Below are 27,541 nucleotides of genomic sequence, written 5' to 3'. Positions count from 1 at the left end.
ACACATAAATAAGCAGTTGGGTTGGTTAAAGGCTTAATAAAAGCACTATTGTTCTAAATGGGAAAACTATTTGTTCAGCAAGATGCAGAGCAGACAGTATAAGATGTGAGAATGAAATTAGGAAATGCAAGTCACTTGAAATAAAGCAATGAAAAAAGCTCAGAAGGTGGAGACCAGTTGTACAGTTGGTTTGTTACAGCTGACAGAAAATGAATGATTACTGTTAATTACAGCCTCAGCAGAGGTAGATTCAGCTAAAATCTAAGATGGAGAGTGGAGACCTAAAAATAATGGCATAATGTTCAGTGTCAGTTTTGTTTTGAAAATCATTAGAAATGATTTGCTTTCCCCTGCATAATGAGCCGTAGTCAATCCCTGCAGTGATCTAAAAAAGCAGTGGTGCGCTGGCTTTCACTCTTCCTCCTGCTGTGAACAAACCACAGCAATTAGGGAAGGCAAGATAAATAATGTACTAAAGTCATTTATGATGGGATATATTTAGAGCATCAAAACTTCGTATACAGAGATAAAGGTAATGATGTTCTCTTTTGCTTCCTACGGAGAAAACAAATAAGTCACGTTTGCATTTCCAGTAATGTGTAAAATTCGAAACCAGACTCCCTTGCAGTCCTTTGAAGGAAGGTTTATGTGCTTTTTGCCTAATTCAGAGGATGTTTATCAATGACAACAGAACCTTTTTACACAAATTTATTTACTCTGGCGTATCCACACAGCAGGATTAAAGTAATTTATAATTTGATTTGAGCAACTGCCTAAGAATATACAGCCAATGGAAAGTAGTTCTTTTTATAACGTAGTTTAAATGTTGGAATATTCCATTGAAATTCTAATTTATATTCAGCAGATTAAACCGTAATCAAACTTTTTAGTCCCACGGTGCCCCTTTGCTCTAGCCTCTGGGCTCAGTCATTCTGTGTCACAGTGCGCACACTAACATCTCACTGCTGAAGCATGAAGTGAACTGACAGAAAAACTCCACCCAAACATTATAATCTTTCTATTAATTACTCAATCTGCTTGTATGTTTCACAGATTCAAGGCTTGAAGACAAGGAATCGTGAAATGATGAATGAATAAAGCAGAAGGCAGCTACAAAGATAAAGGAATAAGAGTGATAAAACTGAAAAATAGAAGTTTTAGTACAAATTATTGGTAAATACTTAGGAGTCCACTGTCTAAAATCCTGCTTTTAAAGAAAAGAGAGGTGGAGCAGATCAAGTTTCCAGAGATTTTTTGATTTCCAAAAAACTGTAAACTGCCTCCATGTCTATCATGTGCCTATTTTTACAATGTAAGGCAGCGGTCCCCAACCTTTTTGGCGCCACGGACCGGTTTATGCCCGACATTATTTTCACGGACCGGCCTTTAAGGTGTCGCGGATAAATACAACAAAATAAAACTAGTACCGGTACCGAAAAAAAGAAGATTTATTCATAACACATGTGAAAAGACCCAGGAAAACCGAGTTAACGATAAAAACGATAACAAAATAACGCTGAAAACCGATAAAAACCTTGAAAACCATACATTTCACACGTGAGCCTCAACTCTCGCAGCCCGGTACCAAACGACTCACGGACCGGTACAGGTCCGAGGCCCAGGGGTTGGGGACTGCTAATGTAAGGAGTAAAATACTATTAAGTTATTAAGAATAAACAGTAGACTTTACATATTGTTTTTGTGCATGAATATTTGGCCTTGCACCTGATGTTTCTTTGATTTATATTTATTACAGCCTATATGATACGGACCTAACTTCAAAATTACTCATCTCTGTAGAGCTTCTCCAAATACCTTTCTGTATGCTTCTGTACTAATTAAGAGCAAATTTAAAACATCAAATGGCTGTATTCCTCATGCACATTAGTGATATCCAAGTTGTGATGGCATATATTTCCACCTTTCAAAATATATATCCTAATGTGGGGCAGGGATAGCTCAGTAGGTAGAGTGGTGGCCCCATGATCGGAAGGTCGGGGGTTCGACTCCACTGAACGGCTACCCTGAGGTACCCCTGAGCAAGGTACCGTCCCTACACACTGCTCTTATAAACTGGTACTCCAAATTTCATATTATAATGATTATTTGTTGTTGTAAACAAAACATCTCTGCTACATTGCCAAACATACATCATGGTGAGTAAAACCTTTGTTTTTTAAATTACTTTAGGTACTGTTTGTGGCATATGAATAGAGCATCCAAGGTGACCCGAAATAGACTGACTCCTCTAATGTGCTTTTTTTTTTTTGTTATTATTATTATTATCATCATTATTATTAAGCCTGTTGTCAGCGCTCTGCTAGCATTTGCCAATCCCTCTTCTCATACATATCCTTGTTTCCGCTTGAATCATTAGCCTCTGATATAATTATTGTATGATGAATTGCCAATGAAACCAGCATTGCATTTCCAATATAAGTAAACGAAATTAATTAAAGTCCTGGCAAACCTGTTTCTAATGGTAATCCATTGCTCAGTAAAATCCAGCACCTGGTTGTCTGTGTGCTCTTGCGTGAGTGCCTAAGAACCAGGAAAACATTGCCTCTCTTTCTTTTGTAACCTTCATTCAATCTTGTCTTTTCTGTCATATAACAATGTCAAACACACTTTTATGATATTTTGTGGCACATGACAGAGAATTTATTTCACATGTGAACTTGGGATTTCATGCGTGGGGTTCCATTATCACAAACAAATTATTATAAAGAAATCTGAGTTGGGAGACACAAAAAGAAAAGATTATTCCCTGATGGTGCAAAACTGCTAACCTATCTCATCAGGGTTACATTGTAGAAACCCAGCAATCTTTTGCTGTTACAGAAAATGAATTGGGATGGCTTTGGAGTCAGAGTGGGAAATCAGACAGGCTGGGTATATCTGACATTTTGTAAAGAAGCGGCAGAAGAAATCACGAAGGTCTCTGAGACTCGGAGCTTGGGAGAGACAAAGCTGGGGCACGTGATTGCAATCAGGATGAACACTGTTGGGTATAAGGTCTGCAAGATACTCCAGTCACTGACAGAGCATCCACCACAGAGCTTGATTAGCAGTGTCCGGGTGATCGGCAAAGGGGGTGGGTAACCTCATTTCTCTCTAACTGCATCCTAAACTGCAATGATTCATGACTGTTTTGCTGTCCTGCATGTAAACAGTGAAACTTGCAGAGATTGATGGTTGTTGTGGAGTTGGGTGGTGGTAATAGCAGGCTATCTCAGGGCTTGTCCACATTCTATTCAAACAGATCCCTCCCTCAGGCCTCAAGATAAAAATCCCATCATGGGCGAAGGTGAAGACTGATAGAAATAAAGCTCAGGCTTGAGTCTGCAGGAGGCCTTTTGTCTCCTCAACGGGGATCTATGTAAAACAAATTCAGTTTTAAGTATTGCACATTTCCAATCATCTGCATGTAGTGCATGGGTCCATTATGTCTGCATGGTTCAAATGATTTTGATGATAATGGCTTATATATCATTTCTCTTGCATTCATCCCAGCATAATTAATGTGTGTAATTAAGATTTTCATTACAACAGAGCAGCTGTTGTTAGCTTCATGCTGATAATGGACTTAGATCGGACTAAGATAAATTTGCTTTGTTGATTAGGTTAGGAATTGCTCAGCTGTTTAGTTTTAACTTTGAGCTTCTTGTTTTATATTATGTAAGCAAGCCAAGCAATTGACGGTTCTTGTCTTAGAAGCGTTGGGCTGCCTCAGATGTGATTGAGAAGATATAACGTGGATAAAGCATAATTCATGCTCAAGCAAAACTGATTGAATACACAGTAAGCTCTGTACGTCATGTTGTTTTGTTCGAGTGAGATTTGGCTGCTGGATTAATGGCTATTTGACTGTTGTGGAAACTGCGGGGACCGAGTTTAAAGAGGTCATGGAAGGTGACTGACACTGCCCAGACCTGTCTGCCTCCTGTAATTACTGTGAATAAAATAACAACACTGTGCTTTTTTTTTTTTTTTTTTTTTTAAACCACTCAAAAAGGTTGACGGTGTAACCAAATGAAACTTGTTTTATCAAAAGGAAGCAAGGACACATTCAGTACTCAGCAAATGTTTAAGGGAATAAAGGTAAAGCAAGGGAGTTTTCAAAACAATACAGTGTGCAGTAAATGGATTTAAACATATACACATAGGATCATCTCATATAGGTACACTTTTTACAGTACTCAGAAGGTATTTTTTTTATCATGAAAGATTGCATAAAATAAATAATGTTTTTAAACAGCGAGCAGTGAGAACGTCTTGTGGTTGCAAAAGCTGTGCAGAAATCTAAGAAAAACTTTTCTGCTTCTCACTTGATTTTTGACCTTTCTTTCAGTTGATGGTCTCATTTGCAGTTTTCAAGTCTTCTTTAAATGCTGCACATGTTTGTTGGTGTATATCCCGACCTTATGTACAGTTAAACTAAATGATAAAGGTGTGCGTGATATAGAATGTGGCTGCATTGTGATTGACAAGTCACTTTTCTAAAAGTATGCATTATCACAGTTTCACATTCTGATCCAAGCTCATCGCATTCCGTTTCTGTGGCCAAAATGCTCAGCTCGAGCTCAAAATGGGAATCCAAGCACCAGTGTTGGCTTTGTCTTTTGTATACAGTCTAAGGCCCTTGCCAAAGTTCTTCTGTGGATTTAGGCCGTCTCAGTTGCTTCTGCCTCTTCATATAATCTCAAAGTGACTGAATAAAGTCGTGGTTCTTCTGCTTCTTGTTTTTTTGTTTGTTTGTTTTGTTTTGAGGTTTTTTTCTGCTGGTTATTTGTTGCCATGCCTTCTGGTGGTGTTGTGTGATGTATAAAGTGCCTAACACGTTAAGTATGTGGGCTTTGATATCATTACGACGCACCAGATATTACAAGTTTATTTAAGGTTAATAATAACTGATTTTTAAGATGGGATATACACTGTGAAGTTTGGTTATAAACCTAGAAGAAACATACTTCCAGGATTCACTTCAAAATTTTTGCCCTACATGGTGAAGCTTCCCAGTATATCTCTGACCTGCTGAAACCTCAACCTTCTTTCCGAACTTTTAGGTCTTCAGGTCAGAGGTTGGTGCTGCCCCCACGTACTCCATTCAAAACTCGTGGGGATTTTGAGGCAGTGGCAGCTAAGTTGTGGAATTGTCTTTCACTGTCTTTACACTGTACCGACTCCACCGATACTTTTAAAATGCAGCTGAACACAATGTTACACAGAAAATCTTTAATATTTTTGTTTTATGTTTTCATTGTTTTATATTTGATTGTTTTATATTGTTATCATATGTTGTATTTCTGGTTTTGTTGTGAAGCGCTTTGTGATTTTTTTTTTTCTGTGAAAAGTGCTAAATGAATAAATTTTACTTATTTACACTGAACCATATCAACATATTAAAGCAAAATAGAGTTAATTATATGTACTCAGAATCAGAGAGACTTTATTCATCCCAGAGGGAAACGGAGCTGTCATAGCAGCAAATATACAACAAACATCAAGAACTCATATAAAATGAGTATAGAAACAGTGTTAAAGAAATATTAAGATAAATATATAGATATACTGTATTTTTCGGACCATATGGTGCACCAGATTCCAAAGCCGTACTGTTGATGAACGGGTCTATTTAAGTTACTTTTTTCCACTTGATAAAAGTTAAGTGTTCATGCTCCAGCTTCACTGTATTCATGTTATGCTAACATAGCTGTGTCGCTAGCGATCACATAGCAAATCATTATATACCAGCTAGCCCAACTTCAGTAACCCTGCAAATGTCACTGCTGTTTAGTTTTCTGTCTTTATTTATGTTGGAAGTGGTAGCAGAGCTGTACGTCTTAATTTTTTCAGAAATCTCTCAATCAGAACATGCTATATAATGTTTAGGTGGAAACTAGCAAGCGAACTTCCTGCTAACTTCTAACTCTGTTAAATTTGATAAATTCTGTTTTCATGGATGCCTGGATGTTAAACTTAATTGTTACACCAGGTACAGTTTTTAAATCTCAGTGATGCTGCATTGTTCGTTTGACTTTGGGACGGAGTTTTGGACCCAGATTACTCCGAGTCCTCGAGGCTCCTGACTACAGTAGCTGTAATTATCCGACAATCCATCAAGCGGTGTGGCTTCGTAGCTTACTAAAGTCGTACTAAAACATTTTTTGGCGCATCAGATTATAAGGCGCGCTGTCCATTTTTGAGAAAATTAAAGGATTTTAAGAGCACATTATAATGTGGAAAATACATACAGGTATAAATATACATATAAATATAAAAGGACAAGTATCTGTGCAAATACACTCAACAAAAATATAAACGCAACACCTTTGTTACTGCTCCCATTCCCCATGGGATGGACGTAGAGACCTAAAATTCATTCCAGATACACAATATAACCATCCCTCCCAAACAGTGGTCACAAATCAGTCCAAATGTGTGGTAGTGGGCACATCTGCCATATTGAGATAATCCATCCCACCTCACAGGTGTGCCACATCAGGATGCTGATCTGACATCATGAGTAGTGCACAGGTGTACCTCAGACTGCCCACAACAAAAGGCCACCCTGGAATGTGCAGTTTTTTGCGCTATTGGGGGTCTGGGGACCCAGAACCGGTCAGTATCTGGTGTGACCACCATTTGCCTCATGCAGTGCAACACATCGTCGCATGGAGTCTATCAGATTGTCAATTGTGGCCTGTGGAATGTTGGTCCACTCCACTTCAATGGCTGTGCGAGGTTGTTGGATATTCGTGGGAACTGGTACACGCTGTCGTATACGCCGGTCAAGCACATCCCGAACATGCTCAATGGGTGACATGTCCGGTGAGTATGCTGGCCATGCAAGAACTGGGACATTCTCAGCTGCCATCTGCCCTGAACAATGTGAACCATGATTCATCCGTGAAGCGCACACCTCTCCAACGTGCCAGACGCCATCGAATGTGAGCATTTGCCCACACAAGTCTGTTACGGCGACGAGCTGGAGTCAGGTCAAGACCCCGATGAGGACGACGGGCATGCAGTTGAGCGTCCCTGAGACGGTTTCTGACAGTTTTTGCAGAAATTGTTTGGTTGTGCAAACCAATTGTTCCAGCAGCTGTCTGGGTGGCTGGTCTCAGACAATCTTGGAGGTGAACCTGCTGGATGTGGAGGTCCTGGGCTGGTGTGGTTACACGAGGTCTGCGGTTGTGAGGCCGGTTGGATGTGCTGCCATATTCTCTGAAACGCCTGTGGAGACGGCTTATGGTTGAGAAATGAACATTCAATGCACGGGCGACAGATCTGGTTGACATTCCTGCTGTCAGCATGCCAATTGCACGCTCCCTCATTGCTTGTGGCATCTGTGGCATTTTGCTGTGAGACAAAACTGCACATTCCAGGGTGGCCTTTTGTTGTGGGCAGTCTGAGGTACACCTGTGCACTACTCATGATGTCAGATCAGCATCCTGATGTGGCACACCTGTGAGGTGGGATGGATTATCTCAATATGGCAGATGTGCCCACTACCACACATTTGGACTGATTTGTGACCACTGTTTGGGAGGGATGGTTATATTGTGTATCTGGAATGAATTTTAGGTCTCTACGTCCATCCCATGGGGAATGGGAGCAGTAACAAAGGTGTTGCGTTTATATTTTTGTTGAGTGTATATGTCTTGGTTTAAATCCACCCCGGCCACTTGCTGTGTGGTCTCCCACTGCACTTTCTCCCACCTTTCCAAACCTATTCTTGCTTCACTGGCTTCCAGTGAAATTCAAAAAGCTCTGCATGGACAGGCCCCTGCTAGCAGAGCTTCTGAAACTTTATCACAGCAGCCGGCCTTTCCAATGCTCTCACCAGGGTCTCCTAAGTTCCTAACTGTCCCTCACTCTGATTTTTAAACCAGGGTTGATCGTGCTTTTGAGGTTATTGCACACAAACTGTGGAATAGCCTTCCTGAGTCAGTCGGGTCTGCTGACTCTGTTATTTGTTTTAAACGTGTACTGAAAACTAGCTTTTGTAGCTTAGCTTTCCCTTTATCTTTTTCCCTTTTTCCTCAGACATAGTTTGCAACTATTTGCGCATATGTGTGTATGTTTAAACAAATGTCTGACTGTATGGTTGATTATGTACTTTATGTAATTTGGTCCTTATAACTCAAGATAGTGTTTCACAAAAAGGTTTTTCTTTTATTCTTTCAGTCAGGGTTGATCCAAAGGTTTATCGTGTGGCCACCAGTCCAGGATAGTAAAATGATTACCATGTCCCAACATGGCCTTTGCTGGGATATCTAGTTATCTGGACTGTGTCTATGTTAACAGATTTGAGGTTGGCTGATAGGTTGCTCTTAGGCATTGTTATCCTTTGGAGTGTGGTGTTTTTCTGTATCGGGTTATTATCTACCTTCATTATCCCTGTGCCTCACAAGGGCAGCAGTAACATTAATGTTGGGGCTTCTGTTGTATTTATCAACCTTGTGAATAAGAAGGAACTTAATCGGGGCATGAAGAAAAACCAATGAAACAATTAACCTGATCTCAGAAGATTAACTATTAATTTGCAGGACTCTAATAAATAATTAAAATCATCAAAATCACCTGGAAATCAATATAAGTTATTAGTTTAATCAGTCCCATAAAACACATTAGACTATTGATTTAAAACTGGTTAATAATTAAATTAATCCAATCATTGTTACATCTCAATGGCCAGTGAGGCTGAAGGATTTGACAGTTCCGCATAGCAGAGGTTGGCAGCATTCACTCCTATACAACATTAATCTAACCAGTATGTATCAGAGGTAATTATTTACAAAAGGAATGAGCATAAACACAAAAATCTAAATGAAGACTAAGACCAAACAGAGTATGCATGTGTGTGGGGTAAACAGAGAGATTGTGTGCCTGTAGGAGTGTGTGTGTGTGTTTTTTTTTTTCTCTGTAACATGTGGTTGAACATGTGTTCACTAAGAACAAAGGACATTTGTGGCAGGATCCCTGAATTACCTCAAATTTCCTCCCATGTATGAATAACGATGCCAAGTCAATAACGATTGTTATAAGTTAGGGGTTAGCATAGCAACCAGAAGACTTTGTTCCAGACTAACACTCTGGAACAAAAGCATTACAGCTGTAAAATAAATGAAACAACTTGTTGCATATACGTTGATTTCTTCTAAATTTCTTAGTCATCTGTATTAAAAGCTACACTGTGCCCTGGTAGCTTACTACTATGTGGTTCAAGGAAGCACTGTGATTCACTTCAGCTGCTGTCCTTTCAGATCCAGGTCCACAGGAAAGCAGGGTTGCCCTTCAGCTCTTTTTAGCCAAGTTAGCGCTCTGCACAAACATGCTCTGCTGTTGTTTATTCTGATAAATTTAGCAGCTATAGCTAACTTCAACCTTTTAACGTGGTTAGTAGTGGGTACCACCCAACCACAAAATATTTTTTGCTCTTGTCACAAGACTGTTTTGTTGTGTCTATTTGCAGATCACACGGTAGAGAGCTTGGAGGGGAGAGTTCAGAAGGGGCATCTTTTAGAGCAGTGAAGAACAGCCTTTTCGCCTCAGAGGTGAGAATGGAAAAGAGCCTGAAAAGAATGCCAGCTGTGGTTTTGTGTAGCTGGTAAAAGGTGTGGTGTTACAGATGCAGGAGATGACCTTTCACCTGAGATGGAGAAGTTGTGTTTAAAGTACATAAATGAATGGATCTATTGCCTTCCTCAAGACTCCTACATCTCTTAGATGAAAAATATTTAATTGTTCTACATTGTTCTGACCTATGCAAACTGGAAACTAAAGTTTCCTGAAAAAGTCTTGACATTCTTCTGGGTTTCCTACATATCAATGTGGGTCAGCAGCATGTCAGCTTTATTTTTATAAAAGCATTTTTGGTCTTTTAACTTAGACTCTATTAAACTATGTTGCTCTGGGTGTCTCATAAGGGAAGTCAGCAGTTTGTCATCTTGAAGTATTTAATGTCTGCCTTCTTGCATATATGTAAGATTTTTCAGGTGTAATTTTAAATTTAAATTCTGATATTTTCTAATTCAAAATTTGTTCAAATCCAAATGGGTTCTCAGTAAGCTCATTGAAAGACACACTTGCTTTTAGTTTTTCAACCACATCCAAATATATGTCTGTCACAAACTGAGCCATTCACCTTACTACATGGAAAACTTATATTTAGCTGTCACCTGCTATTGCACGGTTTTAGCTATGTACAAACACAAAGATAAACATGAAACTGTACGTGCAGTGCAAATAATGAAGGGTTTGCAGTAACTGTCAGTCTTCTCAGATCCCAGCACGCATACAGGAGATTATTCCTGGGGAAGTGACATGCCAATGACATTCAAATCCGTACACAATTACTATTATACAGACTTCAAGGACACACTGGGAGTCATAAATCTCCAAGAATACAGTCACATTCGTGAAAGCATATTGTGCTCAATAGCATTTAATCTATTTCAAAAGACAGACAGCAATTGGTACAAGACAAAAACTTATCACTCTAATACAATAATTCAATCCCCTTTTCTATAATTCTTCATAGCAAAAATTTAAGATGCTCTGTTGCATTGAGTTGTGGAAACAGTGGCGATCATAAATTTACTGTCACGTTCAAGAAACCAGGTTCAGACGATTTGAGCTTTGAAAGCGATATAGGGGTGGACATAGTAAGCAACAACACTCTGGTCAGACTGTGTTGTTTAAATGATGTTTAGTTAATGCTAAGGGAATTAACTTATTCATTTGAAATGCGTTGTGTTAATTTCTTACCTTACCATCCAATTGTTGCATCAGAAACTAAGACTCATCAGGCCAAGAAAACATTTTCCAACCTTCTGCTGTAGCCCATCTGCTTTCAGGTTTGATGTGCTCTGTGTTCAGAGTAGTTCTTCTGCATCAGTCATTCTTCTGCATACACTGAATAAAACAAGTGGCTATTTAAGTTACTGTTACCTTCTCATTAGCTCGAGGCAGTGTGGCCATTCTCCTCTGACCTCTTGCATCAACGAGATATTTTTGCCCAAAGAACTGCAGATCACTGAGTATTTTTGTCTTTTTTGGACCGGCTTTTGTATCCTCTGATTGTGCAGAAACCATGTCCAGTGTTTACAGATCAGAAGATTAAGATATACTCAGACTACTCTGTGGGGCACAAGCAACCATATCAAAGTCAAATATGTCACCTTTCTTCACTCAGTAGACCACTCAGTTTGAACTTTAGCATGTAATCATCTACATAACTACATGTACTGAGTTTCTGCCATCTGATATTCCCATCAAATATTTGCATTAACAAGCAGTAAATGCATGAACATAATAATGAACAGTTGTACCTAACAAAGTGGACAGTGAATGTATGTGATACAATATTACAGTCACTGTATCCTGAGTGTTAAATGACAGAAAGAGTTTACTGTAAAAATTAGATGTTCTGTTGGGATGCTTCAATGAATGTAGGATCCAAGAATGTGCATTTGGGAATCTTAGAGTTTTCAGAGCTCATTACATTTCCTGTAATAAATCATTTAAGAACCTGTCTAATTAAATGTGCATAGAGTTGAGATAAGCAGTTTATTTCAATTCATGCCTTATGTGCAGATGTTACCATGTAGGTGGAGTGAATGCAATGGATAGCACATTTCACCTTACATGGACCCAACTCTTACTTACTGCTTAAGAGGCTATATTCAGGTATAATTACAACATCCCAAACTGTATAATGATAGCCTTAAACCAACCATAACCATCGCATGACAGAACTAGCTCTGATTAAACAGGGCTGGATTACATAATATGTGCTCAAGGACTATGAAATTAAATTTCACAAAATGAATCATATGTTTAAACTAACACCTAGCACTTTAACACAATGATACCACTGTTGTTCTAAACAAAACATATGTGCATCATCGCACAGAAAACGTGGTTAGCAAGTACTCACAAGTATAAATCATTTCTGTCCCATGCTGCTGTGATCAGCACAGCTGTGGCATAAGACGAACAATGCCACTGATATTGATTTGTCACAACACCCTCCAATTTACATGCATTTCCCTTCTCTCTTGCATATGATTAAAACCTGCAACAGCAGGTTAGGATGCTGTCATTATCCTTACACACCTGAACATCTGCTTTGTGCAGTTGTATTTTTGTACTTTTAAAATAACAACCTCCTCTTTGTTAGCTAGGCACTCGGGGACCCTGGCTGACACAGCTGCAACTTGCTGTTTGCTTTGTTCACACATTTTTTAACCAAGTTTGAGACCAATTTGCAGTTCAAATATAAACTAGAATGCTACCAGACTTCTGACTTATTTCTGTTACTGCCGATTGTTTACTTGAGTTTCAGCTGTGATACAACAAAAGAGTTCATTTAGACTTAACCTTTAAATGCACGCATACAACCAACACTTCATTATAATATATTTCCTTTTTTATAAAAAAAAAAGAAACTCTGTGGTACTATATGTCTTTAATAATGAAGTGGTGAAATGTCAAATATAATAAGATCGTTGTTTTTAAATGTTACCAACAAAGTATTAAAATTTGCAAGTAACCAGTAGCATTGAGCTCACTGTTAGGTTGCCTATACCCAGTCAGAATGACAGAGGGGAGTGTTTGTTTGGATAGTCATCACAGTAAGAAGATGGAGCTGCAGATGATTACGGGTTTAGTTTAGAGCTGCGTTTCCCATGATGCTGGAGGGCTTTGATGACAACAGCACTGCTAGTAAAGATTTATTTATGAATCAGTTTCTTTAACATTTATAAATAAAAAGCAAAACTGGTACATGGCTGTTGTGGACATCTACAGGAGGCGATGTCTGAAAAGGGCTGGGAAAATCATCAAAGACCCCAGTCACCCATCACATGGACTCTTCACCCTCCTGTCCTCTGGGAGGCGCTACAGGAGCCTCCGGACTAAGACCACCAGGTACCGGAACAGCTGTCAGACTCCTGAACTCTGCCTCCTGACATCTGACCCACGTTAACACATGGACTGGACATACACACACCCACAACCACCTACACACACAATGGACAACTGTACCCTCATACACACAATAATAACATAGACTGAACCACCACTCACAACCACTAGCACTTTATATAGCCTCTGTAGAAATTATCCACATATGTCACTTATCTTAACTGCACTACTGTATAATTCTGTGTAAACAATCATTCTGTACAATATGATCATTTTTAATTCTACAACTGTTTATAACCTACATAGTTCAAATTTCTGTACAGCTGTATATCTCATATTTCTGTATAGTTTTTCATATATATGTCCTGTTCATAGCCTGTACATAGCTTGTACTCACTACAGCCTGTACATAGTTATAGTTATAGCATATTCATAACATACTTCATACCGTGTACATTATAACATACCATAATAGACCCATTTCTGTAATATACTTACATATCTATATTATTGCTAATATATATTGTAATATATCTATATCATGGCTAAAGCACTTCTGGATAGATGCAAACTGCATTTCGTTGCCTTGTACCTGTGACATGTGTAATGACAATAAAGTTGAATTCTATTCTATTCTATTCAATATAGACTAATAAGGAAGCTGTATTTTATTAACTGACTCGACTTTTAAAGATATATAGTTTTTTCAGGCCTTATTTCTAATATGTGGACCCAGAAGATCTCAAAAGTACACTCTCTTTTACTGATCCCATCTACACTGATTTTGGTTAGCAGATTTATTCCAAGTCACAATTGCCTGTAAGCAGGAAAAGTACATCATACAAATCTACCTCTACACTTAATATTAACAAACCTTTAAAAAATTATGCAAATTTTTAACAACCACAACATATTTCAAGCAATGTGATTTTAATTTATGCTCTAATCTAGCAAATCTAATTGCAGATGTGATGAAATTCTAATAATGTCAGAAAACATCCCATGCGTTTAAGGGTTAACTGAACATTTTATGGTGCTTTCTAAATCCATTATCTTCCTACATGTGCAAGGTGAAATCTTTAATTTTCCAAGCGCACCTGCTCTTAATAATCTGGCATCTCTGCAGTTCAATTCCTGGCTAGAATTATTATTCCGGTGACATTTTTGCACTTCTTATGAAAGTAAATACTGGGGGAAATAAAGAGAGAGTAAGTGCAAAATTGAAACATGCTTGAATGAAAACTGAATGAAGCTGGAACAGTGTCCTGGTGACCTTTTCTAATTGAGTGGCATGAAACTTTTGGATGGGGGTCACGCTGTATGACAGTAGATGGCATTTAAATACACATGAGGCATTAGATTGATATTCGGATTTTAAATGAAATCCATACAGTATTAAAAGTAGCTGAAATGCAAAATCAGCACATGGTCCCTGTGGCACTTCCACAAGGTGGAAATCAAGACCACTGTCATAAACCACTAAAAGGAAAAATAAGACACTTCATGATTTTTGTGAATTGCAACAGACCAGGAGCTTAAATTCCAAGTACCCTTAAGCTACAGTGTACCATTGTGCCAGTCCTGTCCTCTATGAATTGCATTTGTAATAAAAATAAATAGAAAAAGAAATTACTCGGAAGGAAATGTAACACAGTGATTATACTTCCTATCAGCATAATGAGGAAACACGGATAATTTACACTTTTAGATCCATCCATTTTCTTACATGTACTCTGCTAACACAGAGCAACACAAAACCATTAGCACTCACATTAACACCTGTTTAGAATTTAGAATCACAGAACAACCTAAGAATCAGGTTTTTGGACTGTAGGAGGATGCTGGAGTACCTGTAACAGGAAAAACTTGCAAACACCAAACAGAAAAGCCCCAGGTGGCCGGTGGAGTCAAACAAGATTCAAGCTCTTCTTGCTCTGTGACTAACTGTTTGGCCACATTTAAGATTAGTTATTAATAACTAATCAACTGCCATACGTTTTGCCTCACGTGTATACTCGTGTATATCAGTGATATATGCTCTTCAACTCTCAAAGACTCTAACATTAATAAACTTTTCTTTTTTTCTTCCTGCTGGTGTTTATGAACTCATAGCACTTAATTAAGCTCAGAAATTATGGTGTGGTTTAATAAGAAGCTGAAGTGCCTCGAGGCTATGAGCAGTTATTTAAGATCAAAATTAAAATGTTTTACTCCAACTGCAAACCTGCCCAGCCAGTCACTCTACTCATTTTATTTACCTCGTCTATCTCTAGCGGCACCAGTTCATCTGTACCAATGAAAAAAAGTTACTTTAAGCTTGGCCTGTTCCAAATTTAACTACCTAATGTGGACTACAGTAAAATATAGGGGTTTGTGTGTCCCAGTGATCCCAGTGGCTATGCTGTCACAGGGCCTTTGCCCCCTGTCAGGGTTACCCATGACAAACTGCTCCTGGGTGAGGGACCAGACAAAGAGCGATTCAAAAGACCCCTATGAGTAGAACATTGAGGGAACAGGATAGGGTGAACTAGAGCCAGGCCCGGGGAGGGTGCCCAAAGGGTAGCATCTAGTGGCCGGGTCACTAGGCCGAGCCCAGCTCAAAAAAGGGACATGGGCCCATTCTCCAGTAGGCCCACCACAGTTATGCGGAGGCGCCGTAGGTCATGGGGTGCAATGTGAGCAGAGGCCCTGGCGGACCAATCCCTGACTACCAAAACTAGTGATTGGGACATGGAATGTCACCTGCCTGATAGGGAAGGAACCCACTGCACTGAGCTGCAGCCTCAAGGTAGTTGGTGCCTGTTATGGTGGTAACCCCCAAACCAAATGGTGGACACCAGTGGTGAAGGGAGCGACCAGGCTGAAGAAGTAGTCCTATCGGGCTTGGTTAGCCTGTGCGACTTTGGAAGCCCGCTGATAATACCGACAGGCCAAGTGGAACGCGATTTAGGCAGTCACTGAAAAACTCAGGTGTGGGAGGAGTTTGAGGAAGCAGAGTCTGGGAACGAGGGGGACAACTCGTCTATCTCTGGGGATGAGATCACTGAGGCAGTTAAACTCGGTCCCTGGTGGCAGGGCCCCTAGGGTGGATGAGTTTCTTCGGGAGTATGGAGTGTCTAGCCCTTTGCTACAGGCCATTTGATCCTTATACAACAGGAGGTTTGGTCCGCATAGCCGGCAATTAGTCAGACTCATTTGCGGAGGGTGGTGGACTCTGCCAGGCTGTCACAGTGGCGCTCTCAGAATCTCATCTCTGCTTTTCACAGATGATGTGATTCTGTTGGCTTCATTGGGTGATGGCCTCCAGTTTGCACTGGAACGGTTCGCGGCCAAGTGTGAAGCGGCGGGAATGAGAACCAGCACCTCCAAATCTTAGGCAATGGCCCTCAGCCTGAAAAGGGTGGAGTGCCCATTCGTCAGGGACAAGTTCCTGATCAAGTCTTGTTAACGAGTGACGGAAAAAGGGAGTGGGAGATAAACAGACAGATTGATGCTGCCGCTGCAGTTATGCGGAGGCTGTACTGGTTCATCATGGTGAAGAGAAAGCTGAGTGTAAAAGCTCGTCACCTATGGTCACAAGCTGTGGTGTCATGGTTCTCAGGATCTGGAGAGGGTGTGGTGTGTTTTTGCCTTTGCCTCTCCCACCAGGGCGGAACTGAACTTTGCTTCCCCACCTCTGAACCCGCCCTAAACGCACACCTAAGGCTTGTTCACGCTGATTCTGCTCATCAGGAGTATTATTCCTGGCAGACTACATAAGACGGCAGGAGATGTTGCTTCCTCACTGGATCGTCGCACTACCTAGCGTCAGTGTAGCCTAGCCTCTTGAGTATCATTTTTGATTTCCCAGAGTTTACTCCTAACGTCGTTTTCCTTTGTATACAGGCCTCTCGGATTCCCTGCCTGTCTCTCCTGCAGCCTGCATTCCTGTGCATGTGTGTGAGTGAGCAAGAGCGCTCTGGGAGCAACCTTCCCTCACCCTCTGACCTCCCCGACGACAACACCCCCCACCCCACGGAGTACCATGTTACCTGTTCCACTGTACATATATACAGTGAGTATATGTATATCACAGACTGTGACATGTGGGTAGTGACGAAAAGAACGAGATCGCGGATACAAGTGGCAGGAATGGGCTTCCTCTGAAGGGTGGTTCGGCTTGTCCCTTTGATATAGGGTGAGGAGTTCGGCCATACAGGAGGGACTCAGAGTAGAGCCGCTGCTCCTCCACATCCAGACGAGCCATTTGAGGTGGTTCAGGCATCTGACAAGGATGCCTCCTGGGTCCCTCCTGGATGAGGTGTTCTGGGCATGTCCCACCAGGAGGAGGCCCAGACTCAAGACACACTGGAGGGATTATCTCTCAGCTGGCCTGGGAATGCCTTGGTGTTCTCCTGGACCAGCTAGAGGAGGTGGCCAGGGACCCGGCCTCTGACTGACACTTTATGCACGTACTAATAGAGCAATTGGACCCTGTTTTAAACACTGTGTATCGTAGCAATCTATGCGAATCCATGAAGACCATTTTGTTAACACACTAACTCCTAAACAAAGTTTTATACTCAAATATAAAGGGTTTTATTTTCAAATGTAAGCGTATGCATACTGAACAATGCAAACTGAAAAATTATGCATGATGCAGATTTCTTGTTATTCCATTATTTCATTCTTGGGGAGAGCACAGCTGTTTCAGCAGGCAGCCATCATCAGTGCCACCAGATTTGGGATAGGCTTTTTGTTGTTTGCAAACAATAACTGTCTGAGAGCAGCAACTTAAAATTCATTATTTGTTTTCTCCAGGATTGTTTTTGTATTTGCATGTGCTATCAACCCCTTGAGGAAAAAAAAGAGGAAATGTTTTGGTGTTGACTGAGCATCTGGTTTTGGTATTTAAGGATGTGGTTGCAATCCTAACCCCTCAGTAAAAATAGCTTTGCTTTCTTTTAATCAGGGTGCAGAGGAAGATGTCATGTTTTAATTTCCTATTTGTTTTCACTCATTTCCCTCTTCCCTGCTTCAAATGCTGTTATCTGCGACACCCGCCTCCCTCTACTGTGGTCTTTTCATTTCTCCATAGACAGCCTTGTAAGTGTGCACATGCTGACATTTTGGGGACAGGATTACACAGGCAGACTGACGCTTTCAGTGATGGCCTTGAGTAATGTTGTCACAAATTGAGACAAGTGTCAACCTGTATAAATTCATCACAAAATTAACACTCTGAGAAAAACAACATTCCCGTTAGTGTGTACGTGCGTATATATTCTGTAAGTAAAAAGGATAAATGAGGCATCTCTTCACTATTGACTTCCCATGACCCTCAAGTGCAGTGTGACGCTTCAGCACTTGCAGTTGACTGAAATAAATGTCTTCTCTGGTAAGAGCTTGAGATCAGTTATGCTACCTTCAGCGCTCGAGAGGAGAAAAGCACTCTTCGCTTTAAAGGACACTGACATGAATGATTCACTCCATCATTCATTATTTCACCGTGTCCTGATAATAAACATCCAATATGGTTCTCTACAGTGAGCAGTAAATTTTAGACAATACTCAATCAAACTCTCTTTGCATCAGCATTGACATGTGTTAGAGCTACATCACAGCAATTTACTTTGTTGTATCACAAAACAAAAGAGCAGCTGAACAAAAGCTTTTTGTTTGCCATATTAAGTGGGATCATGAACTAAAACTCAAACAACTTCCTGTTTTAAATTTGTCTATTTTCCCCTTGATGATCACATGTTTGTGCACTTTTGAACTACTTCCTGTTTCTGCTTTTACATTATTCAGTGAAAGTCCCATTCTGATCGGTTACCACGGACTCAAACAGTGAGCAAACCTCAACTTCTCTGTCAAACTAACCCAACTTTTCATGTCAAGGATCATTGCTGTTGATAAGAGCTGGGTCCCCAGTTACAATCCAGAGGCTTAGCAGCAGTCTTCAGTCTATATTGTCCAATCCCAAAGGCAACAGGAGTGTTTTCTCCTTCTTTTTTTCCAACATTTGAGGGGTTGTGAACCTTGAATTCATCCCCCAGGTTCAAACTGTCAGTTCAGAGTTCTAACTTCTGTTGTGTCTCCTCTGTGTTGTCGTAGTGCACACAGTACATGAAAATGTGTTTGGCCTCAAGAGCTCAATTGTAGCTTGCTCACCAGATTTGCCTCCCTCTGAATTTGTCCTCTTCTCCAAAATGGAATCCAAATTATAAAACTGCCATTTGGAACAATCTAGAAATAACATCAATGCTCAGTCTTACATTGCTACCCAAAGAGACCACCTTGAAGTGGTTATCAGTCAAATCTAAACCCGTTTTTGTAAGGCAGAGAATTTATCGAGCCTGTTGTCTTTTCTAAAATTTGATATTTTTTTTTAACCTAAATTGCAACATGAGTTTTTTTTAAACAATATTTAATATCATATTTGTTAAGTGGATGTATACACACTTGTAATTGATTGAATCCAACAACAACAAAAAAGCATAGGATCATGTAGGCATGCCATTAGTTAAAAGACGGTTTGTTGTTTCTGCTCCTGTGATTAAAAGGAAATGTAACTTTTTTTATGCATAACCTTTTTACTCTTCATGAATTTTTAAAGTTTAAAAAAAAAAATTTTTTTAATATAAACAAATCTCAAAACAGGAGACGTCTTCAGATTTCTCCTTTTTTCAAAGACCCCCAAATATTCAGTTAGCAGCACATAATGCAAACATTATAGCTGATACAACTCCACAAAGTAGAAACACACTGATATTAAAAGAACCTGCTAAATTTCATTTTTTTTACTTTGTCTTGTCTTGTAATGTAATATCTATTTGCTCTACTAGAAAGACATGTTGCTAGGAAACAAAATTCCCTTAAACCTTAATAGTAATAATAAGTCAGTGCTACAGAAAGTTCCTTTCTAGCAGGTAATGCGAAGTGATTTCTGAATTGTAAGAGTTAAACAAACTGATTATTAGGACATTTCAATAAAAAAAGACACCTTCATATATTTGGACTGAGCTAGAGACTTAAAAAGGAATAGATTTTTATAATGTATATCAAATGGAAAGGCTGATGACAGTCAAAATCACAAAAAGCACAGGGGAAACAACCAAATTGCACCATGGGTGGAGGTAAAAAATAAAAATAAAAGAAAGAAAAACATTCATCAAATGCAGGTGTTTGTTTGGATGCTGCAGTTTGGATTTGCAAAAGACAAACCTGAACCGAAAAGACAAGAGAACAAACAGTCGGAGCAACTGGAATGTGAAAAAGTACATCACGCCAGCCATTGCAAACAAGTAAACATGTTGCCCCACAAATGATGTGGAATGGTAATGGGGCAAGAAGTTGAAAATGTGTTACCTCATGTTTCTCACACACCAGGGTAAGGAGGGAGACGATGCAGTTTGGTGCAGGTAACAAAATGTGATGATTCACTTCTGTGGCCAATCAGCGCAGTTTGAATAGAGCAGAAAAGATGAATGAGACGTGTCGTTCCCCAAAAGCAGTGATAAAATCTGATTGGTGGTGTCCTGCAGATTGTGTTTCAGTGAGTGACAAAAAGATGAGCTGCCAGTGCCCTCGCCTGATTTTATCATAGAGGACAAACAAAAAAAACCTAGACTGTGTCACTGGTCTGATGTTGGTCTGATGCTGCTGTCTATCCATCACGGTCAGCTCTGAACCAAGAATCAGAGCATCCTATGTTGTTTCCTGGAAATAGATGACAAAATAGTTTGTGGACACCTGCAGTGGAAGACAGTCTGAAAAAATGACACCGGAGCGGATATATTAGTCTCCTACTGATCTCATTTACAAAGTGATTGGTTTTGTGTGATGCTTACGTGTCCTGCTGAGATTCACAGACTGTGGCACACCCAAGAGTGAATTCCTCTTTGTCACATCCTCCTCACTCAGGCATGCTTTGTGAATAGCAATCATACAATAACAAGAATCTTGTTATTGCTCAAAGACTGGGCAGAGATTCAAGCTCGGCACAAGTCAGCAAGTGCACAGAGTTTATGTGGTAAAGTCTGCAGTGAGGGGGTTCTACTTTGAAAGCTTTAGACATACACCTTCTTAAAACGATGAATTAATATCTGCTGCCGGTGATGCTATTTGTTAAATAACATTCATCAACACGAGACTTTTTTAAAAGAAGCATAACCAAGATTTTTATGGTTATGCAATATGGAGACCATCCCTGCCAAGAAGGATAGGTGTTGATTTCATTTTACTAAATACTAAATATGCAGATGGATGAATACGGTACAGAAATATTTGGCTGGAAGTCTGGTCATGATTGGCTTCTGTTGCATACATTTTTCTTCAAAAGACTTCTTTAAGATACCACAAATAAAATTGTTTCCTTCCTTTAAACAATTAAAAAGTAACATGACCATTCTGAAACATGCGCTACTTATATTCAAGTTTTCACTGGACCTGCCGTCCCTGCAGCAAGGATAACAATTAAAGATGCATGAAAGATTCTCACTGTTGACACAGCAAAGACTTTGATAAGAGTAATAATGCAGCGCTTGACACCGCATAAATCGCATTGCATTTCTACCCGTTTCTTTTGTACTGTTTTTGTACTTGCAGAATTGCAGTTAGATTTAGGTAGCATCTGCCTGACCTTGTTTTACTAATGAACCGTGCAGTCACTGTGTTTTTGTTCTTTCATCCACCGTAGAAAGGCCTAATTGTGTAGAGGTGAATGTTTGCAGAGGAAGTGTCTTAAATGTGTGTTCCTGAAAAGGAAAAGACGTGTTAACCCTTTTCCCACTTACCTTGTGTCATCTTCACTTTAGCTTATCACCGTTAGACTCTGACTGTAGTTATTGTGTTGACATAGAACATCTTTGTACCCTAAATGAAGGTTCAAGGGGTGCAGCAGAGTTCTAGAGTCAATCCAAATAACTTCTTTAGCTTCATTCCCTATTGCCGAGTAGTGCTGGGCTACTGGATGTGTCATTCTTTTGATTCTTTTTCTTTCTTTAACTCTGTTCAGCATAACTGCTGAGTAGCTTAACATAGTTTGTAACTCATTGTTTTTTGTCGTGTTGGGCTAAAGCAGTCGGACGAGATTTTCCGTTATGAATGGTGAAGGCGAAAGTGCCACTGTGACCTAGCGTTGCACGGTCAGTGTTAAGTACTGCGCAGCAAAGCTTCAGAGTGGAAGTTTCCTTTCCATATCTGTCAAATTTCTGAAATAACAAGCTATCCTGGAGCCAATGGTCTGCTGCACCAACACCACCACACATTACAGGTGTACCATGATCACAGCACATATGACCAGCATGGGTTACACAAACCTGTTTGTTCACTTAGAGGCTTCCGAGCATCCTTCATCTGATGAAATCATTCACATCCTTTGGCTTGTGGGATTTGTTCAGTTTAAAACTAATTTTGGTGATTATTCTTTGGTTGTTGCTGTTGGATTCCAAACGAATCCATGCCTATAAAGCTGTTGTTTTTTCCTCACACCAAATGGTGTGTGAAAAAAAATGGTACGCTTTAAATATAAAACCGTTTACATTATTAAATCCCACATTTGGCAGTCTGGCAGAACACGAGATTCAAACACGCATTTGCTCGTGGCCAAAAACGCCACACGACACTTTAAACATTGCATAATGCTTCCAGATTTCTTTTATTCTTATCACCCTCTGCAATTACAGTACTTGATTAAAACATTTCTGCTGCACATTCTTGGTAGCTGTGTTTTTGGATGCAGATCTGAATTCACATCCAGGTTTTATGTTTCTGTGCTTTTAGTATTAATACATTTTGTGTCTTGTTCACCTTTGAATGGGGTGAATGTACCTCTTAAGTGCTTACAAGTAGCACAAAAACAAATTAAAGAGGAACCACAGTTGCTTTTTAATTTACCTGCATGCTCCCCACTGTTTGCATCGCCGTTCTGACATCAATCAACCGGCATCTTGTTTACCTTCTCTTAGTTCTTGTTGATATTTTGATTGCTTTTTATTTTTAACTTCCTCCGTTTATCATAAGTGTTCATAATCTATGCCCTTCCAGACAAAAAGAAAAATGTATTTCATCTTGTCATTTTCAGATAAATCATTATAGCAGAAACAAAAAGGCAAAACTACAAGGTATTTATTTTCCTTTGTTTCATAGTTACTTTGTTTATCAGAGTGTATTGGCTTTTTCCCTCAAATCAATTTACAGAAAAAAAGTGTTTGAAGCAGAGGTAGCACCGCTACACTGCCACTCACCATGTGTCATCTGAGTGCCGGGTCTTATCTGTGACCTTTTCTCAAGGCCCCTGCTCTGAGATTCTATCTGCTTCATGAAAAAGGGACAAGTGGGCAGTTTAAATTTGATCTGAAATTGCTTTGATATTGTCTTAGTCTTTGAATGGTTATGCCGTCAGGGAGTGTCGTTGTTTTCTCTTTACCCATTTCTCTCTCTCTCTCTCTTTTTCTTTCTGTATAGGCGATTTTTCATTTTTCTATCACTAGCTCGGCAACTTTTTGTTTTTCGCTGTCCTTCACATTCTTTTGTACCTATGTGACTTTGTATTTCATTGCCCGGTTTGTAACATGTTCACAATAAACAGAGTGGTGACAAACAAGATTTTCAGGCTATGTAAATACTTGCCAATAGTATTGTATCTGCACAACTAATAATAATTTGGCACCAATTTTCTGTAGGAGAAGAGATTTTCTCATGTATTTATGAATTATGAGAGTTTTCTAATGTCTGTACTGCCGTTTGTTTTTTTTAAAGGAAACAAAAAAGAAAGCTAGAGAAGAAAGACAGCAGGCAGATGAAGGACTGTGAAGAATGAACAGGGAAATGGCAAATGAAAGCTTGAAGATGGTGAGGGATTTTCTGGAAGTGATTGGCTTGGCTGTCTTTGTGGTCTGTGGTCTCAGGCTTTTATAATCCCATCCTGTGATGCTCTAATCTCCCTTTTCTTTTGTACACAGTAAATAGCCTCATTACATGGGGCAGAGCTGACGATTTGTTATAAAAATGGAAATGAAGAGCCAAGAAAAACCCTTTATTAAATACTTGCCTTCCTATACGTACCCTGTCAGGCCACTGGCACCCACACGATTACCATAAAAGATCATCTCAGAACAGCGCGTGGGAACCGATGGGCTCACTGAGCAACTTTGAGGCACTTGTGAAACAACGAAGCAAACAATGGTGGTTCTGGATTTTCACACCCCACCTTCCTGTCAAGATGCTTTTTGTGGGCTATAATTAAATGGGAGAATTAACAGTTATTGTACATTTGATCCTCTGGGGAATTAGGTCGCTGATTTTCTTCTTTTTTTTTTATCTGCTCCATTTTTAACTTACAGTGAACCACAATTGCTCTTATTTCTTGAAAAAAATCTTTATAATAAACCATTTCCTGGTCAAAGTGAAGTGCGAGTGTGAGCGGTTTCTGCGGGATGAAGGTCAGAGGACCTTGCTAAAGGGAAAGATAGACTCATTTGCATAATGTTTCATCTCACATCTCTCGGCTTATAATATGAATTGTGAGTGTTAAAGCTCAGCACCTGTGGCGGGAAATGCTGATGAGAGTGTGTATTAACATGATTATTGATTCTGGCTTTTTACAGTCTTGCTAGATTGAACCGCAGCACATGTGTTTAAGGTCATCTATTCATAGATACTGTATGTAGCACATATATTTGCATTAATCATTATGAAACACAGCTGAGGTAAATCAATAGAAGATTGGCACACAAGTATATGATGAAATGCGTAATCATAATATCAGTCTACACTCAGCTGCCAATTAATGAGGTCACTCTTATTATAGAATCGAAGCATCCTTGTAGCTAACCTTTATGAAGAAGTTTTAGCAGAGCGGCACTGATTCCACTTTGTCGACTGAAAAATCTCTGTATTATGGTGTTTTGTGTTTTTGAGGTTATATGGATAAATCTGAGTGTCTTGGCTGGACCTAGTGATTTCTGTGCTTCCAATATCACGATTGCCAGATAATCAGATTCGACTCACTATAAGAAAGCAGACACTAAAAAAACTTTCCTCTTCGACTAATTTAAGTTGGTGCTTATTATTGTAGAATTATCTAGATCGGGGGTTCTCAAACTTTCACAGTGAGTACCGCCTCATAAAATATATGGCTTTTTAAGTACCGCCCTTATGACTGACATTAAAGTACAGTAGTATACGCCTATTTAACACCATATACAGTTTACACGAGACAATTTTATTTCTTTGGTCCGTTTATAGCAGCGGCCCCCAACCTTTTTTTCGCCACAAACTGGTTTAATGTCAGACAATATTTTCACGGACCGGCCTTTAAGGTGTCGCAGATAAATACAATAAAATAAAATGATACAACCAAGAAAAAAACTGTTGTATTTTGTAAATATAATAATAAATGCGAATTCACTGTGTTATTGTGTAACTTTATTAGCAGCATCCTCCTGAAATGCGCCAACAATATTGAGAGTAACATCTTCCTCCTTGCCCCTTAATGCTCTCTGGTCGCTATGGGCACGCATAAATATTTCTTTCAAAATAAGACACACAACTTCAACACGGGAAAAGACCCAGGGAAACCGAGTTAACAATAAAAACCCTAAAACCCCTAAATTTCAGACCCGAGCCTCAACTCTCGAGGCCCGGTACAAAACAACCCCCGAGCCAGTCTGTGGCCCGGGGGTTGGGGATCACTGGTTTATCGCATCCTGCTATGCGACTGGTCCCTAACCATCAGGAACCCTCATGTTATTTTTTATCGAATGGAAAAAAGTTAGCGTTCATCCTCCAGCTTCACTGTGTTTATGCTATGCTAACATAGCCATGTCACTAGCAATCACGTAGCGCATCATTATATACCAGCTAGCCCAACTTCAGCAACCCTACAAACGTCACTGCTGTTTAGTTTTCTGTCTTCATCTATCTCGGAAGTGATAGCAGAGCTGTACGTTTTAATTTTTCAGAAATCCCTCAATCAGAACATGGTATATTATTTAATCTTAACCTTTTTTGGGAGACTCCCCGCGTACCACAAGAGGGAGCAAACATACCAGCAGTACGTGGGCTCCCTCTTGATCTCGATCTCACCAAATATTCTTTATATAACCTACTTAACCTCTATTTAACATATACATTTTCAAGTAATTTCAGCTTGACTTTAGTATTTCTCTGTTTTCTTTAACAGTTTTAAGTGTTAATCTTTAATTGACAACTTATACATTTTTTGAAATTTCTATATTTGTTTAAATGGTGTCCAGTGTTGGGAGAAATATCACTCAGGTGGGATCATTTCTAATTCCTTTAATTCTTGGGTGGAATGGATATCACTGTTATCTCACAGAAAGATGGTGCCGGGTTTAAACCGTGGTGAGGGTTTCCTCTGGATTCCCTGGCTGCCTCCCACAGTCCTTAATTGTACTCAACCAAAGTGAACTGAGAAAAATATGGCTTTTTTGCTGAGATTACATGAATATACCTTATTAAGGAAAAAACAAACAATGTCTTGTGTTTGACCAAACACAGATAAAGATAAAAGATTTACATTTATTATTATATATCGTTGTGTAGTTGATTTAATTTCTCTAAAATCTGTTGTGATAAGGTTGATTTATGTTTTAGTTCATATATTCTGTGCTCACTTGAGTGTTGTTAATCTGTCTGCTTCATCAGATTGTTGTTATTAACGTTAAGATTTTGCTAAACGGAGCTTAAACTGAATGTCAGAGAGGACAGTGTTTACATAAACAACTACTGATTAATAAATTGGATTTATCATCTCTGATATTATGCCAGCGTTGTTAGGCAATGTGATTTTGTCACCCTAAAATAGCTTGAAAATGGATACTGTCTCTTTAATTACTGGAAAGGTTTTTCATGCTAGTTGTTATTATGTCTCCCCTAATGGTAGTGGGATGGAGCCTGCCCCAGCTGTAATAGGGGAAAAGATAGGTCACCAGTCTGTCTATTGTGATAATTCAGTTTTAAAGTAAAGTCACCTCCGCTGGCTCCGTGAGGAAGTTGAAACCATACTGAGGCTGAAAAAGGTAGTGCCAAAAACTGCAATTTCTCTAGGTGCCACTTGAGGCTGGATCTCATAGGTTTCCATGTAGAAATAACCAATTTTATAGCATTAAATTCATATTTGCAGGCTTGTAAAAAAAAAAAAAAAGTTTAGGGGTCTATGGATAGCTTTCCCCAACTCTGAGTGGGGTGAATTTTTTTATAACTCATTCACCTGGATACTGGAGATAGGCGCATGGCTGCCTTAATTGGCAGTTATCCCGACACAGCCAGTTAGAGCCCACTGTTGTCTACAAAGTGTCATTCACTGCTCTAAAGACCTCTCTGCTGTGTTTGTGCTGTTGGTGCCATTTGGAGCATTTTATCTGGCTTTTAATATGCCTTATTGTTTGGCATTGACCGTCCAATATGTTTGTATTTCATTTTCGGTGAGTGAAATTCTATTATTTCCTGCACTGCAGTCATTAGCCGATATCTATGTCTGATGTGTTTGTGCACATATAGAGTGTTGTTGACAGTAACCACAATAACCAACTTGGTGGCAGCCAAAATATCGAGTCCAAAACCAACGAGTGACATCTTGTCCATTTTTCATGATGTCTGT

At 39.5% G+C, this 27,541-nt stretch overlaps 1 protein-coding gene across 7 annotated transcripts in view; it reads left to right on the top strand.

The window, feature by feature from the left end:
• The window catches only part of LOC308401327 (uncharacterized protein), a 29,208-nt gene extending 5,560 nt beyond the window's left edge, over nt 1-23,648 (top strand). For 2 of the 7 annotated variants that reach the window (XR_013972530.1, XM_080889487.1), the window contains exons 2-4: nt 9,479-9,560; nt 12,817-12,936; nt 16,819-23,648. Coding sequence is in view for 4 of the 7 variants with exons in the window: in XM_080889487.1 (XP_080745613.1) it covers nt 9,479-9,560; nt 12,817-12,927 (193 nt within the window). In the remaining 3 variants the exon portion in view is untranslated. Of the gene's footprint in view, nt 1-9,478; nt 9,561-12,816; nt 13,577-16,818 lie in introns of those variants that run through there. The other 5 variants (XR_013972529.1, XM_080889485.1, XM_080889486.1 and 2 more) reach the window with 4 other exon arrangements.
• The last annotated feature ends 3,893 nt before the right edge of the window (nt 23,649-27,541 follow it).

The sequence above is a fragment of the Rhamphochromis sp. 'chilingali' genome (assembly GCF_963969265.1).
Source record: "Rhamphochromis sp. 'chilingali' genome assembly, chromosome: 8".
Taxonomy (NCBI): domain Eukaryota; kingdom Metazoa; phylum Chordata; class Actinopteri; order Cichliformes; family Cichlidae; genus Rhamphochromis; species Rhamphochromis sp. 'chilingali'.
This window is presented reverse-complemented; position numbering and strand designations above follow the sequence as displayed.